General features: G+C 47.6%; 2 protein-coding genes across 3 annotated transcripts; one reads left to right on the forward strand and one right to left on the reverse strand.

Moving 5' to 3' along the window:
- Positions 1-8: 8 nt before the first annotated feature.
- Positions 9-9,869, reverse strand: ARPC4 (actin related protein 2/3 complex subunit 4). Its single transcript, XM_055558035.1, has 6 exons — positions 9,682-9,869; positions 7,076-7,194; positions 5,756-5,867; positions 4,362-4,457; positions 3,237-3,407; positions 9-909 (listed from the first exon to the last, which is right to left on the reverse strand). Exons 1-6 carry the CDS (start codon positions 9,682-9,684, stop codon positions 904-906), a joined length of 507 nt encoding a protein of 168 aa, XP_055414010.1. The 5' UTR covers positions 9,685-9,869; the 3' UTR covers positions 9-903.
- Positions 9,870-9,976: 107 nt separating this feature from the next.
- On the forward strand, positions 9,977-20,450 carry TADA3 (transcriptional adaptor 3). Of its 2 annotated transcripts, none has more exons than XM_055558024.1 (10): positions 9,977-10,194; positions 10,534-10,591; positions 11,258-11,490; positions 12,845-13,095; positions 13,214-13,319; positions 14,720-14,861; positions 14,953-15,056; positions 16,719-16,828; positions 17,777-17,962; positions 19,896-20,450. In XM_055558024.1, exons 3-10 carry the CDS (start codon positions 11,284-11,286, stop codon positions 20,086-20,088), a joined length of 1,299 nt encoding a protein of 432 aa, XP_055413999.1. In that variant the 5' UTR covers positions 9,977-10,194; positions 10,534-10,591; positions 11,258-11,283; the 3' UTR covers positions 20,089-20,450. The 2 variants fall into 2 exon arrangements, with proteins under 2 accessions (XP_055413999.1, XP_055414000.1); XM_055558025.1 differs by lacking the exon at positions 9,977-10,194 and adding an exon at positions 10,230-10,414.
- Positions 20,451-20,537: the final 87 nt, after the last annotated feature.

A 20,537-nucleotide genomic window follows, 5' to 3' on the forward strand; every position in this document is an offset into this window, starting at 1 on the left:
CACAGACCTCATGCAGCCCCAGAGGGGCAAAAAGAGACTTTAATTGGGGGAGGGAGGATCCACCAGAATAAGAAAAGGTACAGCGAGCGGGGGAGCAGAGGAGCCAGAGCAGGCAGGAGGCCCTGGCAGGGACGCTCTGGAGGACTCACCTCTCCACCTCTAGCACAGGCACTGCACTGACAGACAAGGCGAAACAGCGACCCCTCCCAGCTGGGAGGGCACGAAGCGGCCCCTGAGGCCGAAGGCTGCCTAGCTTCTAGGCCCCAGCTCCTAGGTGTGGCTGGTGGCCAGCAGTTCAGCCCTTGTCCCCAGTCAGTGCTGGGTGGCCAACTGCAGGCAGGGCTCAGGAAGCTGGTAGAGGGTCCCCACCGCTTCTACTGAGCCTAAGGAGACAGGAGGACGAGAGAGAGGAACACAAGTCTGAAACCCCCCTCCTCCCCACCTGGGATGGCTCTGGGGAGGAACAGTAGTCGCCTTTTGGCTCCAGGCCCGCCCAGACCCACAGCGACCAATAAAGTACAATCACTGGGACCAGTCACAGCCACTGGAGGTGGAGATTGTTTTTTTTTAAAAAAAAAAAAAAAAAAAGACAAAAAGGTTACAGTCTCCTACAAGCACAGAGTTTTAAGTTTCAAGACGTTAAAAAAAAAATCTGTCCCGGCCCAGGGGACTGAACATCAGAAGCCAGCCTGACCAGGCACATGTGGCCTCGGGGCAGGTCCACTGCTGCTCTGTGGCCCAGCGAGCAAGCACACACCCCCCTCCCGCATCTCATGCCCACCCTGACCCAGCTCCCCTCCGCCGCTGCCGCCGCTGCGCTGCTCTGGGAAGTTAACTCCAGGACGACTTCACAGAGACACGGGGGATCCTGAGGGGGAAGGCCACGAGATCCAGCCAGGTGGTTTAAAACTGTCAAGAGAACCAAGAGGCGGTGAATGATGGTTATTACTGTATCCTGGCAGGCCTATTCTGGGGAGGGGGGCTATCTGTGAGCTGTAACTATACTGACATTTCTGTGGGGCAGGACTAGGTCTGAGGACACCCTGTGGGCATGCGCTAGTTGGTCCCAAATCAGCAGGCACTGGCCCTAAAACTTAGCATTAGACAAGGCAGAAAAATTATGGGTGACATGGGCTCTTCCACAGCTCCCCTTCGCTTTGCCATGGAGACACCAAAAAGCCTTGTCACAGTGCCTTGCTTGCTGAACTGAGGTTGCCTTCTGTAGAAATGGGGGTTCATGTGCAAATGCCTGGGGATTCAGAAAGGGACCCAGGAGCTGGTGCTTTGCGTCAAGCTCTGAGGGGTCCGCCAAGCAGGATAGGCCCTGGATATGCTTTGTGCCCTCAAATATCCCCCACAGTGCCCAGACCCGCCCTGGACATTTTACAGACCAGATGCTGTGGACTTCTGGCCCACTTGCTGAACTCAGCCCAAAGATGAGCACTGTCTGGCTCACAGTGTTTCAAAGATTATGAACTAGTTGCTATGAATATGAATTAGATAACCTTGAAAAAACAGAAGACGCTGCACACAAATCCAGATTCTGAGATTCTTTTGATGAAGCCAGAGGGCTGGAGCTGTGCGGTGGTGACCCTCCTAGGGTGAGGCACGTGCTCCCTAGGTCCCCACACAACCCACCTCACTCATGCACATGATGGCCTGAGCCTTACACGCACCTGAGTGTGTCACCCCTGCCAGATGCCATGATACTGTCTCAGATCTGTGAGGCAGAAAACGGAGTCCTGGCGCCTTCACTTACTGGCTGAGGCACTTTAAATAGGTGACAACTTCAAGAGCCCGGCTGATACATCCATGAAATGAGGATAAAGATTCAAAGACTGTTTTAGGTATTAAATGAGATATTGCTGATACTTGGCTTTTTGGATGTTTCTTTTGGCCGTGCCATGCAGCATGTGGAATCTTGGTTCCCTGATCAGGGATGGAACCCGTGCCCCCTGCATTGGAAGTGCAGGGTCTTAACCAGTGGACCACATGGGAAGTCTTTTTTTTTTTCCCCTGAGATACTCATATGTGCTTTTTCAGCTGTGTTACTATAGAAATGCAATTACTGTAACAACTAAATGACTACTGAATGAATGAGCCAATACTAAATTGGGACAAAAACTATTTTTCATTTTCTTCAGTTGAATTTAGAGGCCTGCCCATACCCTGGCCATATAACCTTTGTGCTATAATACAGGGAGAGTTTACTATGTACCAAGTGATATGCTTTATACCCATTTCCTCATTTAATGCTCAACTACACTGAAAAGGTATATACTTAACAGTCTCATTTCAGGGTCAAGGAAACTGAGGCTTTGTCAAGAAGTTCTGTAAGATGCCTGAGGAGGCAGTGGACCCGGATGCACACAAAGGTGGTCTGATTCTGCCACCTGTGTGACCTGAACAAGTGTGCTCCCCTGGGTGCATGGCACAGCTACTCTGTACACTGGCTGCCCTCAGTATAATTAAAGCCCAGGGGAAGTGGGTTTAATTTCCATTTTTAGGAGCCTGAGCTCCTTCTGGGCTGGACCTGTATGCACTGGTAGGAGTAAACACTACTTCTACCATCTAGGGATCATAGTCAATTCTGAGTGGAACAAGTCAACAAACCAAAGACTGTTTGGAAAAAGAAGAAAAAAAAAAAGGCGGCATGCTGTGAATGTCTAAAAAAGAACTGTGTCATCAGTTCATAAATGTAAACAATCTGTCCTCCTCAGAGGGCTGCAGTCCTTTCTGTCAGGAAGGCACAAACAACTGAAGAGGGATCTGTAGGACTTAAGCCATGAAAATGATGGAAAACAGAGTGAAGAAATCATGACTTTAAGCCTGAGAAACAGATGCTGAAGGAAACTATTCGAGTCTGTTTGAGAAGTGGAATTACACTATGATTAACCGCCCTATATTCCCAGAAAATTCACATGTGGCTTTAACTTGACTCACTCGGGGACGAACAAGATACATGGAAGAACTCTATATATTCTGAGATGTAAAAATGAACGACTAAGAGAGGCACTGCCCAGGGCCCTGGAGATGCTCTATAGCTCTCCAAGATGAACCTTGGGGCCCTCCCACACCAAGGCATGGGGCTGACCTGCTGCCCACTAGAGTTCCTAGAGGCCTCAGAAAATATTTATGCACAGTTGGCACCATTTCCCCACCAGATGCTAAGTTCTCAGCACAACCTTTAGGTCTTTCTACTTCTGTAAGGAAACCAGGAAGGCCACTCCACTTACATTCTTGAGGAACTCCTCAGCCACAATGCGTGCACGGGCATTGACAGACAGCTTCATCTCACTGATTTCTTTGTCAATTTCCTCCATGAAGTGGATCACAAAGTCCACCAACTTGTGCTTATACATCTGCTCTGTGTGGAAGTTGGTGATCAGAAAGCTGATGTCATACCCCTAGGGAAGGAAGACAGTGGAGAGGAGGGAGAGAATCAACATCCTGGGGCACTTCACTGGCCAGGCCCTCTATGTCACTCAGCCACATGCTTCCAGCTGACCTTCTCCCAAGCTACACACCCTTCAGGCAGCAGCCCATCTGCTCTGGTGGCGATGTGTATGCTGGATCCAAGGAACTAACAGGTGGATCAACTGATCCCAATTGAGAATTTTGTCTGGCAGACTATCTGTGGTATAAACAGTTGTGTTCAGAATGAATCAAGGGAGAGTGAAAAGACTTGAAATCTTGTTACAGAAGACTCTCATCAAACAACAGGAACATTTAGTCCAAAGAGAAAAGAAGATGCTGTGGGAAAAGGACGGATTGAGGTTTTTAACTATAGGTCAGACTGTGTGTAGAACAGCAATTTTATTTATTCTTGGTGGCCCTAGAGGTTAGATCTAGGAACAGGAGAGATTTTAGCTCAGGATAAGGGCGAGTTTGGCCAACAACTAATGTGTCTGACAATGGTGTCCGCTGCTCTGTGTGGTAGTTGCTTAGTCACTGACCGGCAGGGAGTTGAGCAGGCAGAGAATCTGTAGTGAGCGCTCAAGTACAAAGTCAGGTAACAACTGACCCCATATCAACTGTGGCCTTGAGAGACTGACTCAGTTGGTGGCAGAATTTAGAATTCTGATTCGTCATGCCCTTTCTGCCACTACACTATAGGCTCTGGGAAGGTGAGCAATGCACCTCATCTTTTTTTGCCTTTTCCACAGCTGAGACAGACTCAACCTCCTAAGCTGATTCCCCTTATTCTTACTCCAGCCAAAACGAAGACCAATACTCAACTCAGGCTGTGGGTACCCTACAGCTTGAGGAGCAAGCAATCTCAGTTTTAGAAACAATCCCAGGCCACTGGCAGTGGACTCAGTAGTGGAATTCTGGGTATTACCAACACATGGATCACACACCTCCACTGGTTTCCTTCGGAGGATAAAGAAGTTCTCTGCTCGCATCATCATGAAGCGCATGAACTTGTGACATAGAATCTTCTCGATTTCATCAGCCTGGTAAGAGCAAAGAAGAAATGTGTTTCCCTAAAGTCATTCCCTAAAGGCCAACAGAAATGTGTAGCCTGGTCTTCTGACCCCAATTTCCCCCACATTCGCTGGAGACACTGGGGTTGGGTATTGAAGTCTGAATCATGCAGTAACTGGTTGCCAGCTAAAAGGAAGGTCCACTACATTAGAGCCCTCCAACTTAATGGGGCATTATCATGATCTTGCCTTTACCCATTCCAGAAAGGTAACTCGGACAAACCCAAATCTTATTTTTTTTTAACTTAAAAACACATTTTGGCCACACCATGTGGCATGCAGGATCTCAGTTCCCAGACCAGGGATCGAACCCAAGTCCCCTGTAGTAGAAACCCAGAGTCTTAACCACTGAACCACTAGGGAGGTCCTGGCAAGCCCCAATCTTTTATCCAATCCTTCCAGAATCCACATCTATATTCAAATCTGCCCTTTCCAGTCTCATTTCACTAATGCTACATCTTCCAGCCAGTGATACACACTATAAAGAATGTCAGATAACCTTAGATGCGCTCCACTTTAATAACAATGAACATCAAACAATCCCCAAAGTTTTTCCCTAATGAACTCTCAACATTTCTGATGAAAGAATTTTGTATTATGGGCTGGCAAGACCTTAAAAGCTCCCAATATTTATTAATCTCCCCTTTTAACAATGAGCAGGCACTAGGGATAGAGCTTTCTGGAGGCAAAATTCTAACTCTGCTTTATTTTCAATGTGCTTGTATTTTAGTGTTGTCCTCAATTCGGCAAGGCATATTGTTTTTCTTTTTATGGTAAATTTAAGTAAAAGAAAATAAGTTAATTGAAAGAAATCTATTAAGTAAAGAAGTAGCCAAGTGGTCCATAAACATGGAAGAAATAATGGGGGTAGTGGGAATGTCAGACATTTGTGAAACAATGAAGAAACATGAAACTACACTGAATTTTCTTACCCTAAATCTCACTTTTGGAGTTTATGGCTATCAAATGGATACCATTACTACTTATTTGTCTGAACTGAACTTATTCTTCATTCATTAGGAAGAGTTTTATGACCTGACACCAAACTGGCCCATAGCCCTGGCTGCTACATTACCTGCCGTCTAATCCAGAGCAAAGCCTAGAAGATAAGGCTGATTTCCCTTTATTCTACTGATCTGGTAAGTTTAGCAAATCATTTCCTGGAAAGAGAACCTGGGTTTCTTTGCACCCTGAATCTGGCATGTTGACCTCTTACAGAGGGGGTCCCTGGCCTCCCCAGGGAGGCAGGGGATCTGGGGTGAGCTTACCTGTTTCACAGCAATGCTGACCCTGACAGAGTTGATGGAGCCTTCAATCAGAACCTTTTCCTTTTCATTCCTGCTGATGGTCACGGGTTGTAGCAGGAGCTCTTTGCTACTCCTGAGAACACAAAATGACAGAGGTCTCTGTACTATAAAAGAACAGAATGGTCAGGGAGACTCCAAGGCAGGTTCTAGAATCACTATCTGGGACCACAGAGTCCAAGGAATAAGAGACTCACAAGCAGGGGTGCTCCAAGATGGGGGCCAGAGAGCATGTTCTCCAGCAGAAAGAGCACAGGCTCTGGAGTCAGGGTGAAAAGGTTCTGAAATTCAGCCTCCTTTGTTACTTCCGTTGGGCAAGTTACCTGTTGGAATCTCAACTTCTCATTTGAAACACATCAAAAAGGGTCAAGTGTGTAACAAGTGAGCCTGGCACATTGTAGGAGCTTTACAAATGACAGCTCCTATTTTCATAACTATGGGCAAACCCATACCCTGTTTAGGGAATGAGAGCCTGCCTTAGAGATAAGGACAAGCTAAAATCAAACAGTTTGGCCTCCTTTAATAATCAATCCAGAATAATTCACTTATTCAAAATTATGACCCCTCTCAACTCAGTTCCCATTTTGATGCCTCTGGATCCCTCTGACGGTAGTTAACTGTATTGGTGGTGTCTGTGAGCTCTTATCCTTTAAAAATGCCTAGTGGAAGCCATATATGTTAAGTAGCATAACAGGGCACATTTTAACATCATGTCAGTTTTCTTACATTCAAATCATATCAATTTACTGTGGTAACAATCCTTATCTCAGTTGTATATGTACCAGATTAAACGTCAATGGGGAAAAAAAATTTACTTACAAAACATAAATCAGATAAAATAATCCAAAGTATAGAATATTTGTAGTAGGGGATGGGAGTCCAGTTGTTTGTTTGTTTTTTGAGGGGAGGGATCCTTGATCTTCATATTTGAGAAGAGCAGAGATGGCATCTCAGATAACTCAATTCTCAAGTCTTCTCCTTAAATTGCTGGAGGGTTCAGTACCTCCTTGGGAGATATTTCCCAAATGGCCCTATGTTGAGAAGTCACAACTTGTGTCAAGCAAATCTTGGCTCCAGAGTAGCTTCTCCCGAGTTTTGTCCTATCAACCCCCCTGAGACCCAATTTTCTGAACTTCAAATTGGGAACCATCATTTACCTGGCAGCAAGACAAAAAATGTGAATTGTAGTTGTGACAACTCCAGGATGGAAGTTCATGGCCCTCTCTGACAACAGTCATCGCTGGGTGCTGCATCCATCACCCCCTACCCCCTTTCCTCCCATACCTGACTTCTACTTCCGGCTTGTTGTGTCGTTCCACGACCTGGGAGGAGAAATTCTCCAGGCAGAGGGCAGCCTGCAGTGTGGCCCGCACGGCACTCAGGTAGGGGCGGAGAGTGGCAGTCTGGAGGAAAACCCCAAGGGACAATCAAAATCTGTCTCACAAAATCCACTGATCCCATAGTCCAGCTACACAGGAGCCAGGTAGTACTGAGGTCCTTGGCTCTCAGACACTACAGTGAACAGAACAGACTAGGCCTTCAAGATGTCTTTCATTTTAAGTCTAGAACAGTGGTTCTCAAAAGGAGACCGTTTTGCCTACCAGGGGACATACGGCAATGGCAAGACAGTCTTCATTTTCACAACTGAGGTTGGGTAGGAGTTATTGGCATTGAATAGACAGAAGTCAGGGATACTGCTACATAGCTTACAATGTACAACAGAATTATTCAGCTCCAAATAGTGCTGAAGTTGAGAAACTGTGGTCTAGAGGCACACAGGTGAATGACTGTCTTCAATCTGCCCTTTGAGTCAACAAATGTATGTATCTATAGTGTGCCAGGCACACGAGGGGTTGGGAATTCAATGACTAAGACCATTTCTACCCTTACATAGTTCAACCGGGTCAGGGAGATAGACAGTAACTATGATACAATGGGTAAAATGTGAAATAGTTAAGATTTACAAATCATATTTGCAGAAGAAACTGGTTTTGATTTGAAGATGGAAATAGCATTAGGAGGATTTTACAATGATAAAAACAAAAATGATATTCCCGGTAGAGGAAATGCCATCTAGCAACAAAGGACTATCTTCAATTCCTTGTATTAGCTAAAAGTTCTTTCTCACCCCAGGCCTTCACACATGCCAAACCATCTATCTTGCAGGTTTCTCTCCCCCTTCTTTGCCTAAGTCATCCTTTAGATCTTGGCTTATTCAGAGAAGGCCTCTTCTTTCCTCAGAGATCCTTCTTAACTTCCCTTTTCATAGCACTTATTATAATTTACAATAATACACCCTTCAAATAGCTCCAAGAAAAGTCATTTTCTCCTTTACTAAACTGAAAGCTCCATGGTTAACAGACCATATCTATTCTATTCAAATTTACATACCCTGCAACTTGCTCAGTCAGTACCTTTCCTATACACTCTTACTCAGTTTCTGTACAATAAGTGAATGAATGAAAAAATAACAAGATTAGAGTAACAAATAGGGGCATTAAAGTAGAAATGAGTACAATGTTGCCAGGAAGCATTTTAGATTCAATGGATGAGGTTGCAAATGGCAGTCCACAGATTCATGAGGAATCTCAAATGCCAGGCTACTGAGTTTAGCTCTTCTCTTAAAAGTGGTAAGGAACTTCTGGGGCTTTCTGAGGAGGAAGTTACACAACTACAGCTGCATGGAGACTTTGTGGAGAATGGATTGGAGGAGAGGGAAGTGACAGAGCCAGCAGAGAGGGTTATTTAAGTCGGGTAATGAGAGCCTGGCCTGGGGCAATGAGGGACAAGCAAGATTGTATCTGTCAAAGTTCATAGCAAATCTGAAAAAGGTACATTTTAGGTGGTCAACCCTATGACGTCTGCCCTTTCACAAATGGAGTAAGCACCTTGTGTAATACTTCAACGAGTATGCTGTTTAAAAAAAATCAAGAGGCATCCCCTCAGTTAAACAACAAAAACAAAAAGAATATCCCAGGTTTCTAGTTGAGGTAAGAAAACACAGAGCAAGAATAAGGAATACAAGAGAACAAGCAAATTTAGGGAGAGGTGAGTTTTAATCCAGACGTCTAATTTCAAGGTGTCTTCAAGATATCCAGGTGAACCTTCAAAGAGAGCTAGGAAGGCAGATTTAGAAGTTATCATAAATTATATGCTCATGAAGACCTGTATACATTAAATAGGTATCGACAGGAAGAGGATAAAGAAGGGGAAGGCAGTGAGCCAAACTCTCAATTGACGTTCAGAAACACCCACAATTATCAAAAGGGATGACTTCCTGAAAGGGAAAGGTCAGCGGCATCAGAGCTTAACATTCCATATTAAGGCTAATACGGTTGAATTCTGACCAGGAAAGGGTCTGCGTGAAGGCAGCAAAAGAGAGATCCTTCAGTGAGGTAAAAGTATGAGCTGGTGGCAACATGAGGAGTGGGATTAAGGAAGTACGGAGGCTTCCCTCAGAGAACTGTGGGATCAAGCAAGCGAGAAAGAAAAGAGTGTATTTAGTGAAGGTCTACTCTGCGTAGAGAGGTATCCCTACTACATGCCTCAGTGGCCCTACTACGGGCTATAAGGTTACTACGTGCCTTCGAAGCGCTACCACAAACCGAGGAGGAGTCACTTCCGGCTTCCCTTCTTGCCTCAGTATCCCCCACCAGCTTCAAAGGACAGAATAGGACGCCTCAAAGCCTGCTTCTTAGGAACGCGTCCCCCGCTCGCCCCTTCCTCACTTCAGCCCCTGCCCCGCCCTCTTTCTCCCAGCCTCAGGGTATCCCCGCACCCCCAGCATCCCTCGGCCCAGGGCCTCTCCGTTGCAAAGTCGCATCTCCCCCAGACCCACTGCCTAGAGGCAGAAGAGCGGGGGTCCCTGGCCCGAGGCCCGGCTCTCTCACCATCGCGGGCGCTGGCTGGGCCGGAAAGCGGAAGTGCGGAAGTGGCCAGCCCCGCGACGCCTGCCCTTTCTCCAGAAGCGCAGCCGCAGTCTCCGCCCGGACGTCCGGACCGTACCATCTGTGTTCCGAGCGGGGGAGGGGGAGGCTAAGAACATTTGGTCCCTCGGAAGTTTTCCCGTTAGGACTGTCTTAGTAGCTTTAGGCTCCTGAAGCTTAAAATCAGTACTCAAGCTTCTCCCGTTCCCCATGGAGCTCTTGCTTGTGACTTTGGCTTTCTCGTCTTTTTTTCCGCCGTCTTCCCTCATAGTCATGCAATGGTGCAGCCCGACCTCAGGTTGGGCACCATATTAGGGCAAAGCAAGGCGGAGGAGCCTTTCGATCCTTCCGGTTCTGAGCCCCCATCCTATTTTCAGGCCCTTCCCACCTGCAGCCTTTGGGGCTCGGCGAAACTAACTGTCGGGCCGAAAACCTGGCTGCCGAGCCCCGCCCTCCAGCGCCGGGCTGTTCCCTAGGGTACGCCCGTGGCATACCTTCTGCACCCCACCTGCAGCGGGCTAACTCGCTGGCCGCAACCCTCCCCCCTCAAAAGACTGGGGTTGGCACTCCCGTCTTCCCGCCCACTTGTCAACTTCAGGGGGCCCTCACATAGCCAGTTCCGGGGCGGTTGCTCTCACCGACCGGAACTGTCCGCCCCTCCCGCGGCCCCGGGGCCGCTGGAGGCAGCGAGGAGGAGGTAGAGGGGGCGGGGGCCGCGATAGGGTGTTCTTAGAGGACTGGGACCCTGAAGGCGGGACATTGGGGCGATCCATGGGTGGGGCCAGCCATTAACCAGCCCCACTTTTCCTGTGCCAGGCACTGAACTGAGCTGTTGACTGGCATCAACTCTAAATCCTCAGAACATCCCAGGGAGGTAGGTACCATTATTACCCCTATTTTTACAGATTCAGACTTAAGGGAAAACAGACTCAGAGTTAATTAACATGTTCAGGGCTACATAGACATAGGTCAAGCCTGGGCTTGAATCCAGGTATATCTGGCTGTCCAGAGATCCAGGTATCTCTTTACTATCTGGGGCAAAGAGAAGGGGCAGAGGTGGGGAGGGGTGAGACAAGAAGAGGCTGGGAGGCACGAAGAACATTAGCATAAGTACCGGATGCTTGGAACTCTGGGCTCAGCAGAACCCAGGAAAAGTGGAAGTGAAGGGAAGAGCATCAGAAAGACAAGCATAGTAGTATATCATGGCAGTTAGGTGAACAAATTCAAAACTACCTGGATTCAGATTGCATGTTGGTAACTTGGACCTGCACCATCCTTACAAAGTCTGTTTCCTCATCTGTAAAATGAAGATGAGCATGGTCCCTGCTCTTGGGGTTGAGTGAGGAATTCAGTGAGCAACCAGTAAAATGTCTGCCCCTCACTTGGCACACAGTAGGTGCTGTGAGAATAGGAGCTAAGCCATCATCCTTGTCAATAGGGTTCTGAAGCCTGACTCTCCCCGAAGTGTCGGTGGATGGAAGGAGCCCTTGGACTTTTCTAGTGCCACTTTTCCCCCCATCAATGGTCCTTTCCTCTCTAGCTCCACAGGGTCCCCTATCCTGAGCCATGAGTGAGCTGAAGGACTGCCCCTTGCAGTTCCACGACTTCAAGTCTGTGGACCACCTGAAGGTCTGTCCCCGCTACACAGCGGTGTTGGCCCGCTCTGAGGATGACGGCATCGGTATCGAGGAGCTGGACACATTGCAGCTGGAGCTTGAGACCCTGCTTTCCTCTGCCAGCCGACGCCTGCGGGTGCTTGAGGCTGAAACCCAGGTTATACCCTACAGAGGGGACATCACTACAGGGATGTCACTACAGGGACATCACTACAGTCCACTACAGGGATGGACTATGACAAGTTATGGGATGTGTCACTGAGTTAGCCTCAGCTGCTGAGGCCAGGTTACAGGATCTCAGGGGTGAAGAGAGAGACCCAAACATTGCTTGTGTGACACATAAAATATGCAAGAATGTGCATGCTCCTTCTAAAATGTGAGATTTCTTACTCACTAAGCATCTAGGGACCCCCCACTCCTCACAATGTTCTGGGTCTGTAGAGTTAATTAGGACAATTCCAGCCTTTGGGGAGTGTGCCAACTAAAGGGAAGGGGAGGTCAGACACGTATCAGGTGAATTGCTGTTCTGATTAGAAGTACTGGGGGAACTGGAATGGGAGGCCTGGATTTGAATCCTGCGGTTTCTGAGCTGTGTGATGTTGCAAAACTTACAACCTGCTTCTGCAGATTAGTCCTCTGTCTGCAAAGTGGGCTGGATAATAGGACCTACCCTCAGCTTTTGTGAGGATTAAGAGATTTTTTGCAAAGGCTCAGCCCAACGTCTGACACTTAAGTAAGCATGTCAAATGTTATTTATTGGTCTGACTCTCATTATTTCTATTTATGGCATAAACATCTTCTGAGCCCTGTGTGCCAGGTGCTCTGCCAGGACCTGGGGACCAGAGATGGCTGAGATGAACTTCCTGGTCCCCAATAGCTTATAATCCTGTTGAAGAGACAAGGTACTCCGTTTATTCTAGTTATAACCAAATGACATGGTTGGGCCTAGGGGTGCGAGGTACCAGAGACCCTATAGAAAGAAGATGCCATTTTAACTGAACCTCCAAGATGAATAAAATTAACTTGTGGTCCCTGGGAACCCATGGAAGCTTTTCGAGTGGGGCTGTGGCACAGTCTTTTAGCATCTAAGAAGCAGAGAGCTGATACAGGAAAGGCTTTCTAGTCACGGTGACATTTAAAGTGAAGGTTTGCTGGGAGGCATACGTGCCTTCAGTAGAAAGCTACTGCCAGCATATTTTCCTCAGCCTAACATGCACTGCAATGTGATCTACTTGTTGGACCTGCTAAACACTGTGTGACCAGGGTGGGTGCTGCAGAGGTGAATCAATACAGACAAGTGAATGGAATGAAGACAAGTATATGAAAACATCTTGTGAGATGGGCACAGAAAAGGAGCTGAGTTTTGCAGTAGGAGTAGGAGTTTGCTAGATAAAAAGAGGAAGGGGAGAGACTTAGAGCCTTCTTGAGTTCCAGATCCTAATTTTTCATGGGGAGATGGAGTTGTCCTGTGTCTTCCCTTCTCAACCTCAGTGACAGTCTTTGAATTTCAGATCCTCACTGACTGGCAGGATAAGAAAGGTGACCGACGATTCCTGAAGCTGGGTCGAGACCATGAGCTTGGAGCTCCCCCCAAACATGGGAAGCCCAAGAAACAGAAACTGGAAGGGAAGGCGGGACATGGGCCCGGCCCTGGCCCTGGGCGACCCAAATCCAAAAACCTTCAGCCCAAGATCCAGGAATATGAATTCACCGATGACCCAATTGATGTGCCACGTATCCCCAAGAATGACGCCCCCAACAGGTTCTGGGCCCAAGAACATAGATGGGCCTTGGGATTTGGGCACTGGAGGCTGTGGAGGGGCCTGGGGCTGAGGCTGATGGGGCAGGGGCACCCCCTCAGGCTCTGCTTCTCACTGCAGATTCTGGGCTTCGGTGGAGCCATACTGTGCTGATATCACCAGTGAGGAAGTGCGCACGCTAGAGGAGCTACTGAAACCCCCAGAAGATGAGGCTGAACATTACAAGGTGAAGACCCCAGGCCTAGATAGACATGATGGAGAACAAGAGGGCTCAGAGATGCCTCAGAATCAAAGATCACAGAGCTATATATCATCTTCCTTTTTCTCTCTCTCCAGCCTCCTGACAGTTCCATTAACCCATGCAGACACCCAGGTTCTAGCTCTCAGCTTCCTCCCTTCTACCCCACTACATCCTAAGGCATCTTCTTCAGTGAGGTCCTCCCTTTGTCTCTGTCATCCCCTTTGCTTTGGCTCAAAAATTCATCAGCTTTTACCTTTACAGCCTCTTAACACTTGCTTCCCTCTAGAGGGATTCTCTCTCCCTTTTTTATTGGATGCACCAGGTGGCATGTAGGATCTTAGTTCCCTGACCAGGGATCGATCCTGCACCCCTTGCAGTAGAAGTGAGCAGTCTTCAGCATTGAACCACCATGGAAGTTCCTCTCTCTCTTTTTTATTTTTTTAATATATAGAAGTTTTTTTTTTATTATTTTTAGTTTTTATGATGAAAATAAAAGAGGTTCCGTTAAAGAAAATGTAGAAAATACAGAAAAATGTTGGAGGGGAATTCTCCCATAGGTCCTCTGTCATGATCAGAGGTGCTTATAACACAGCCTCATGTGGCTCCCACTGCCCACGGACTCAGGTCCAAGCCTCAGTCCTTGGTAGCACAGCCCAGGTGCCCCTCTCCAGTGTCCTTGGCCACACCACCTCTTTACTGCTGTTATTTACCAGCCCCACCAAGCACCTTACCCTCACTCCAGGCTCACAAAAGGTCCTTTCTGGTCTCTGGGCCTCTGCACATGCCCATCTCCCCTTGGCAAACTAACACCCTTCAAGTCCCGTATTGCACGTTACCTGCACCAAAATGGTTTTGCAGGTTTCCCAGCAGAAGGTTGGTCTGTCTTTTGCACTGCCATAACACCCTAACCTACTCTTGTCACTCCACTTGTCTGAATTTTTAAAAAGCTTATTTGCAAATGTAATCTATACGGGCAGTCACAAGTTTAAGCAGTGTATAAGCTATTTCTCTCTCATTTCTGACCTTAAGGCCTGTAGTTCTCTCAAGAGATAATAGCCGTCAACTGAAATTGTCTGTGTACACACACCATTGTGCACCTTACATCGTGGAAATTTTCCTGTACTGCCTTCTGTGTGTTTTAGTTGTTTATGTACCTGGCTTCTCTACTAAACTGTGAGTGTAGAGATATTTATCTCCTGTATCTCTTCTCACCCGAGGCTCAGGCCTCAGCCCTGGGCTAGATACTTGGGAGACAGATAAATGAAGGAATGAGGGTGAACGAAGAGCCTGTTGGCAGTTCCAAGTGCACAGAGAGACCATGCCACACCCCAGGCATCACTGGCCTGTATTTATCTCTTTGGGGCTGGGTGGGATGTCTCCCACAGATCCCGCCCCTGGGAAAGCACTACTCCCAGCGCTGGGCACAGGAGGACCTGCTGGAGGAACAGAAGGACGGGGCCCGGGCAGCAGCCGTGGCTGACAAGAAGAAAGGCCTCATGGGGCCCCTGACCGAACTGGACACTAAAGGTAAGTCCCTCACCTCCCCGCCCACCCCAGGCTAGGACTTGAGTTCCCAGAACTTCAGCCCACCAGTCTACCATGTCTCTGCCCAATGCAGATGTGGATGCCCTGCTGAAGAAGTCTGAGGCCCAGCATGAGCAGCCAGAAGACGGGTGTCCCTTTGGTGCCCTGACACAGCGCCTGCTGCAGGCCTTGGTGGAGGTGAGTACCCCCAGTGCAAAACAGGAACCACTATCACTCTATTTCAATGTATAATTGTTTATTGAAGTGTATATTTAGAAAGGTACATAAGTCATAAATGTACAGCTTGATCGATTTTCACAAATGAGCACCCTTGTACAACTAGTCCCAAGATCACAAAATAAAACATCATCGGAGTGGACATATGTATACCGATGGCTGATTCATGGTGGTCTTTGGCAAAAGCCAATACAATTCTGTAAAGCAATTATGCTTCAATTAAAAAATAAATAAATTAGAAATAGGAAAAAAAACCAAAACCATCATTGGCATCCCTGAAGGCCCTCTCGTGCCCCTCCCAGTGTTTAACCTCCCCCACCTCCAGGGTAGCCACTACTCCACAGTTACTTTTGTGGAGCATTAGTGAAAGGCCCTGTGCAAAGGGCTTTCTACACATCCTCTTGTTAGAGGCAGATAGTGGTTAACCCCACATTACACCGAACAAGGTTGAGGCTCAAAAAAGGGAACTGTTTGCTTGACATCACACAGCTAATAAGCGGAAGCAGGTTTCAAACACCAGGTTCAGCGTCCCTTTCTTTATGCCCACTGGCTATCCCAAGGCATGTCTCGTCACCTTATGAGCCTCAGTTTTCCCTCTGGCTCAAACACAATAGCATCTTTCTCTCCCATGTAGCATTCTGGGCACATGTTCCAGATCAATTGAGCTTGGGGGAGATCTCGGTTCCACACCATCAGACAGGGACCCCAGGTTTGCTGGCTTTTGAATTGTTTAAAAAAATGTATATATGTATTTTTGGCTGTGCTGGGTCTTCGTCGCTACTTAGGTTTTTCTCTAGTTGTGGCGATCAGGGGCTACTCTCTAGTTGGGGTGCTCGGGCTTGTAATTGCTGTGGCTTCTTTTGTTGTGGAGCACGGGCTCTGGGGCGCACAGGCTCAGTAGTAGCAGCTCCCGGGCTCTAGAGCACAGGCTCAGTAGTTGTGGTGCCCAGGCTTAGTTGCTTTGCAGCATGTGGGCTCTTCCTGGTTCAGGGATCAAACCTATGTCTGCTGCATTCCACTGAGCCACCAGGGAAGCCCACTTTGCTGTCGTAAACATGAGCTCTGCACAGGGTCACTCCAAATGTGACTGGCACTCCAGCCCACAGAAAAAGAGCAAGGAGGAGTGTGTGAAGGTCCCACTGGCTGTAGCTCTTATCTCTTCTAATCACTTTCCATTGGAGAGTATTTGTCACATGACCACCCTGACCGCAGGGGAGGCTGGGAAGTGGGGTGTATCTGGGCAGCCATTAGCCTAGCTCCTGTGGATGGAAGGCGAGAATGGCTTTTGGACAGCCAGCCACCTCTGCCACGGTACAGCCCCTGTGCTCAGCGCAGCCCCTGGTGCACTGCAAATGCTTAACGAGCCCTAGTTCTTCTCATTACTGCTGCTGGGTGTTACCATCACTCTTCTGTGCTCCCTTTTGTATCAGTACAAAAACAAGAATTTATAAAATGATCAAAGCTTTTTGGAGCCAGTTTGGGAAGACTTCCCAGAGTGGGTGGAATGCAAAGAAGAAAAGATTATTTCTGGTATGTGAAGACTGTCCATGTAGGTCAGAAGGAAGCAGGAAAATGATAATACTACAGCTCTTTCTTCCTCTGACCATCTCTGTGCTCTTCTAGGAAAATATTATTTCCCCCATGGAGGACTCTCCTATTCCAGACATGTCTGGGAAAGAATCAGGGGCGGATGGGGCAAGCACCTCTCCCCGCAATCAGAACAAGCCCTTCAGGTGAGTGACATCGTGTCCACACTCCACAGTCTGGCCTCTGCTTCTGTTGACTTCTGTCAATCCCAGCCTGGGGTGGTCTTTATATTCATAGAGAGACTGAGGACATTTTGATAAAGTCCAATAGAAGTCAGATGTGCGTGCTGGCCAAGTACTTCCACATACACAGACTTAGTTCAGGGTTTTCATTATGGCCCTGTTCTCACTATAAACCTAAATGTCCAACTGGAGGGGACTGGCTGGCTAACTCGTTGTAACTCCATATGATGAAATAATTTGCAACTATCAATCATATTAGAGAAATATAATTAATTGATATGAAAAGATGGGATCAGTGGAGTGATAAGTGGAAAACATCAGTTGTAGTGCAATATGAACAATATGACCCTATTTTTACTTAAGATATATTTAAATGTGTGTACGTAGCAGGTAACAAGCTAAAATAATACATAATAAAAGTGGGAAGAGGGACTTCGCAGGTTGTCCAGTGGTTAAGACTCCACACTGCCAATGCAGGGGGTGCGGGTTCAATCCCTGGTCAGAGAACTAAGATCCCACAGGGCCATGAGTGTAGCCAAAAGATTAAAAAAAAAGTGAGACTAATATTTAACACAATCTAGAATACGTATAGTGTGTATATAATAGTAACATAAAATACATATTTTTATGTATATACCATATGAAAAAAAATGGTGTGTAATAATAACAGATAACATAATAATTCTCTCTAGGTTGTTAGCATTATAGGTTTTCATGTATTTTATATTAAATAATATATTGATATCTGTTGCTTGTGTCTGAAACAAGATCAAATGTGTCTGTCTCTATATTTTGATATGTAGATAGACAGAGAGGGTGTCCCAAAGAGAAGGGAAGGTGTTTGCTAGCTTGGGCGCCTGAGAGGGGCCCCCCGCAGGCTGGCCTTGAGCAGAGCACTGCCCTCCCCTGCAGTGTGCCGCATACGAAGTCCCTGGAGAGCCGCATTAAGGAGGAGCTGATCGCCCAGGGCCTGCTGGAGTCTGAGGACCGCCCTGCAGAGGACTCAGAGGACGAGGTTCTGGCGGAGCTGCGCAAGCGGCAGGCTGAGCTGAAGGCACTCAGTGCCCACAACCGCACCAAGAAGCATGACCTGCTGAGGTGAGTGTGGATGGGAGGCCTCGGCTGCAATGGTCACCTTCTGGGAGCTTGACAGCAGGCTTTTCAAACCTGGCAGGGCCTCTGAAGACCTGAGGAGCTTTGAAAAAAAAGTCATTGCTGGGCACCACCCCACTGGTTATATCTCAAAACATTCTAATTCCCCTGACTAGAGCTGAGGCATCTGTGAGTTATTTATTTACCTCAAACTGTGGTAAAAACAAATAATACAAAATTTTACCCTCTAAACCATTTTTAAGTGTACAGTTTAGTAGTGTTAATTATATTCACATTGTTGTGTGGCTTATTTTTTAATCCTCTCCATGCTGATTTTCTTTTTCTCCCAAAGTGTGCTTTTTTTTTTTTTTTTTGATTCTTGTTCTTTGTTTTTGGTGCCAAAACTCAGGATTGAACCAGGGACTTTTTGTTCCCCCCAAGTTTTATAGTGAAAATTTCATACCTGTAGAAAATATGACAGACTAGCACAGTAAACACCAATATACTCTCTACCTCAGATTATCAACTGTTAACATTTAGTTGGGCATCTGTGATTATCAGCCTCTCACCAGGAATTGACCAGTGTTGAAGTGCAATGTCATTCATTTTGTATTCATTCCCATACCTCTTGCCCTGCATTGGTCACAACAAGGATGCAGGTGGGAACCAGAGGGAGATCACGGGAGGCACTGCCATTTTATTGGGGAGATGACAAACAGCCCAACTAAGTCCCCTTGCTTCTTATAGGCAGGTGCTGTGTGTCTTCACCTCACAGAGCCCCAACAGAGCAGGGCACACTCATCCATTTGGCCAGGTTGCCTATCTCTTAGACCTGGTGCTGTGGGTTAGGAGAAGAGGCAAGGCAAAGGGCTTACGGTCATTGCATGAGTGGTTGGCAAAGACACGCACCATTAGGAAAGAAAGTTGCTGACGAGCTGCTGGGGTATTTAAGGATGAGGGTGTACTGAGTGTCTATCATGTAGCACGGGTTTTATGTATGCCCTCTTACTTAATCTCCAATACAGCCCAGAGAGTAGCTGGTAGTTTTTTCCCTGTGCACCAAATGAGGAAATAAAGGCCCAGCAAAATGAGTGCTCTGCCGAAGGCCACACAGCCAGCAAACAGCCAAGCTGTGACTCAAGCCCAAGGCTGAGTCCAAAGCCTCATTCTAGTTCCCTCTCAAGGGCAAGAAGAGGAAAATACAGATAAAAGAGTATGGAGAAGGGAGGGCAAGGGCAGAGGGGGAGAGAGAGAGAAGTAGGGCTGTGCAGATGTGGAAGTCAGGGGCAGTGAAGGAACTAGATTGACTGTCAGAAGGCCCGCGTGTACCCCTCAGCCCTGCATGGACAGGCTGCAAGGCATGTCCTGCCCCGAGCAGCAGCTTCCCCTTCTGAAAAATCAACAGGTTAGACTATGTGGATATCTTTAGTGACCTTCCAGCTCCACCATCAATTGAATTGATAGGTCAGGTTCCATTCAGAGGCATCAATTTGGCGTCTCACTCACCTCCTATAGACCTCAGGCTGCCTGGACCCTTAGATGGCTCTGGAATTTGGATGCTGAAGTAAGCAGGTCTTTTGCTGGCACCAGGACACCTTTTAAAGATAGCTGGGAGCCAGTCTACTTCAATTCAGATTTTGTGCTCACTAGCTGTGGGATCCTGGGGCATTTCTTTCCCTCCTTGAGCCTCAGTTCTCTCAGTGATAACAAGAATATTAGTAGTATCTACCTCACAAGGTTGTTATGAGGATTAATTGAACTACTATTTTTGAAGAGGCAGTACTTGACACAGGGCACCACGTAAGTGTGGCTCAGTAACTTTGCTTTTTGGTATGGAAAGGTCCACAGTCCCCGGGTAGCAGATGAGCTTAGTCTGGAAGAGGGAGGAGCCCCTGTCCTGGTGGGCTTCCCACAGCATCTGGTTGGCTGGTCCCCATAGGCTGGCGAAGGAGGAGGTGAGCCGGCAGGAGCTGAGGCAGCGGGTCCGCATGGCAGACAATGAGGTCATGGATGCCTTCCGCAAGATCATGGCTGCCCGGCAGAAGAAACGGACCCCCACCAAGAAGGAGAAAGACCAGGCTTGGAAGACTCTGAAGGAGCGCGAGAGCATCCTGAAGCTGCTGGACGGGTAGCTCTCACCCCTGCTCAGGCTGCCTTCCCCTGGCCTGGGACGGGAGGCCCACTTCCTTCCGGCTTCCAGAAGTTTGGCCTGTGGCTGCCTAGCTAATGTCAAATGGCAGCGGTCTCTAGAGGCTGGGCCCTTCCCTGACATGTTCTGGCGTAACTCTGTATAGCCAGGACATGAGAGGCCCTGCTGGGCTGGCCTGGGGCCCAGTCTCTGCTTGGTCCCCCAGATGAGGAGGGGCTTCATTTCTGGGTCATCCTCACCCCCTACCCTCTCCACCCCTTTCACCCTCAAGGACTTCTCCCTTGTGGTTTTGTAAAGTGCAGACTTAAGAATAAAGTGACTGAAACATGGTTTTTTTAAAAAGCATCCAGAATCTCTGCATGTCTGTTACTGTGGGGTAGAAAGGAACTAGTGGAGTGGCAGAGTTGACTAGGGCATGCTCGATGGCTCTCA

This window comes from Bubalus kerabau, chromosome 20 (genome assembly GCF_029407905.1).
Source record: "Bubalus kerabau isolate K-KA32 ecotype Philippines breed swamp buffalo chromosome 20, PCC_UOA_SB_1v2, whole genome shotgun sequence".
In the NCBI taxonomy this organism is placed as follows: Eukaryota; Metazoa; Chordata; class Mammalia; order Artiodactyla; family Bovidae; genus Bubalus; species Bubalus kerabau.

Excerpts from the sequence above, each read along its gene's own strand:
- ARPC4 (XM_055558035.1), bottom strand. Across the intron at positions 4,458-5,755 it reads TCAGCATTGCTGTGAAACAG|GCTGATGAAATCGAGAAGAT; the intron begins GTAAGCTCACCC and ends TGCTCTTACCAG. Across the intron at positions 3,408-4,361 it reads TCCGAAGGAAACCAGTGGAG|GGGTATGACATCAGCTTTCT; the intron begins GTGTGTGATCCA and ends TTCCTTCCCTAG.
- TADA3 (XM_055558024.1), top strand. The coding sequence starts at position 11,284 with ATGAGTGAGCTGAAGGACTGCCCCTTGCAGTTCCACGACTTCAAGTCT. Across the intron at positions 11,491-12,844 it reads TGCTTGAGGCTGAAACCCAG|ATCCTCACTGACTGGCAGGA; the intron begins GTTATACCCTAC and ends TTTGAATTTCAG. Across the intron at positions 13,096-13,213 it reads AAGAATGACGCCCCCAACAG|ATTCTGGGCTTCGGTGGAGC; the intron begins GTTCTGGGCCCA and ends TTCTCACTGCAG.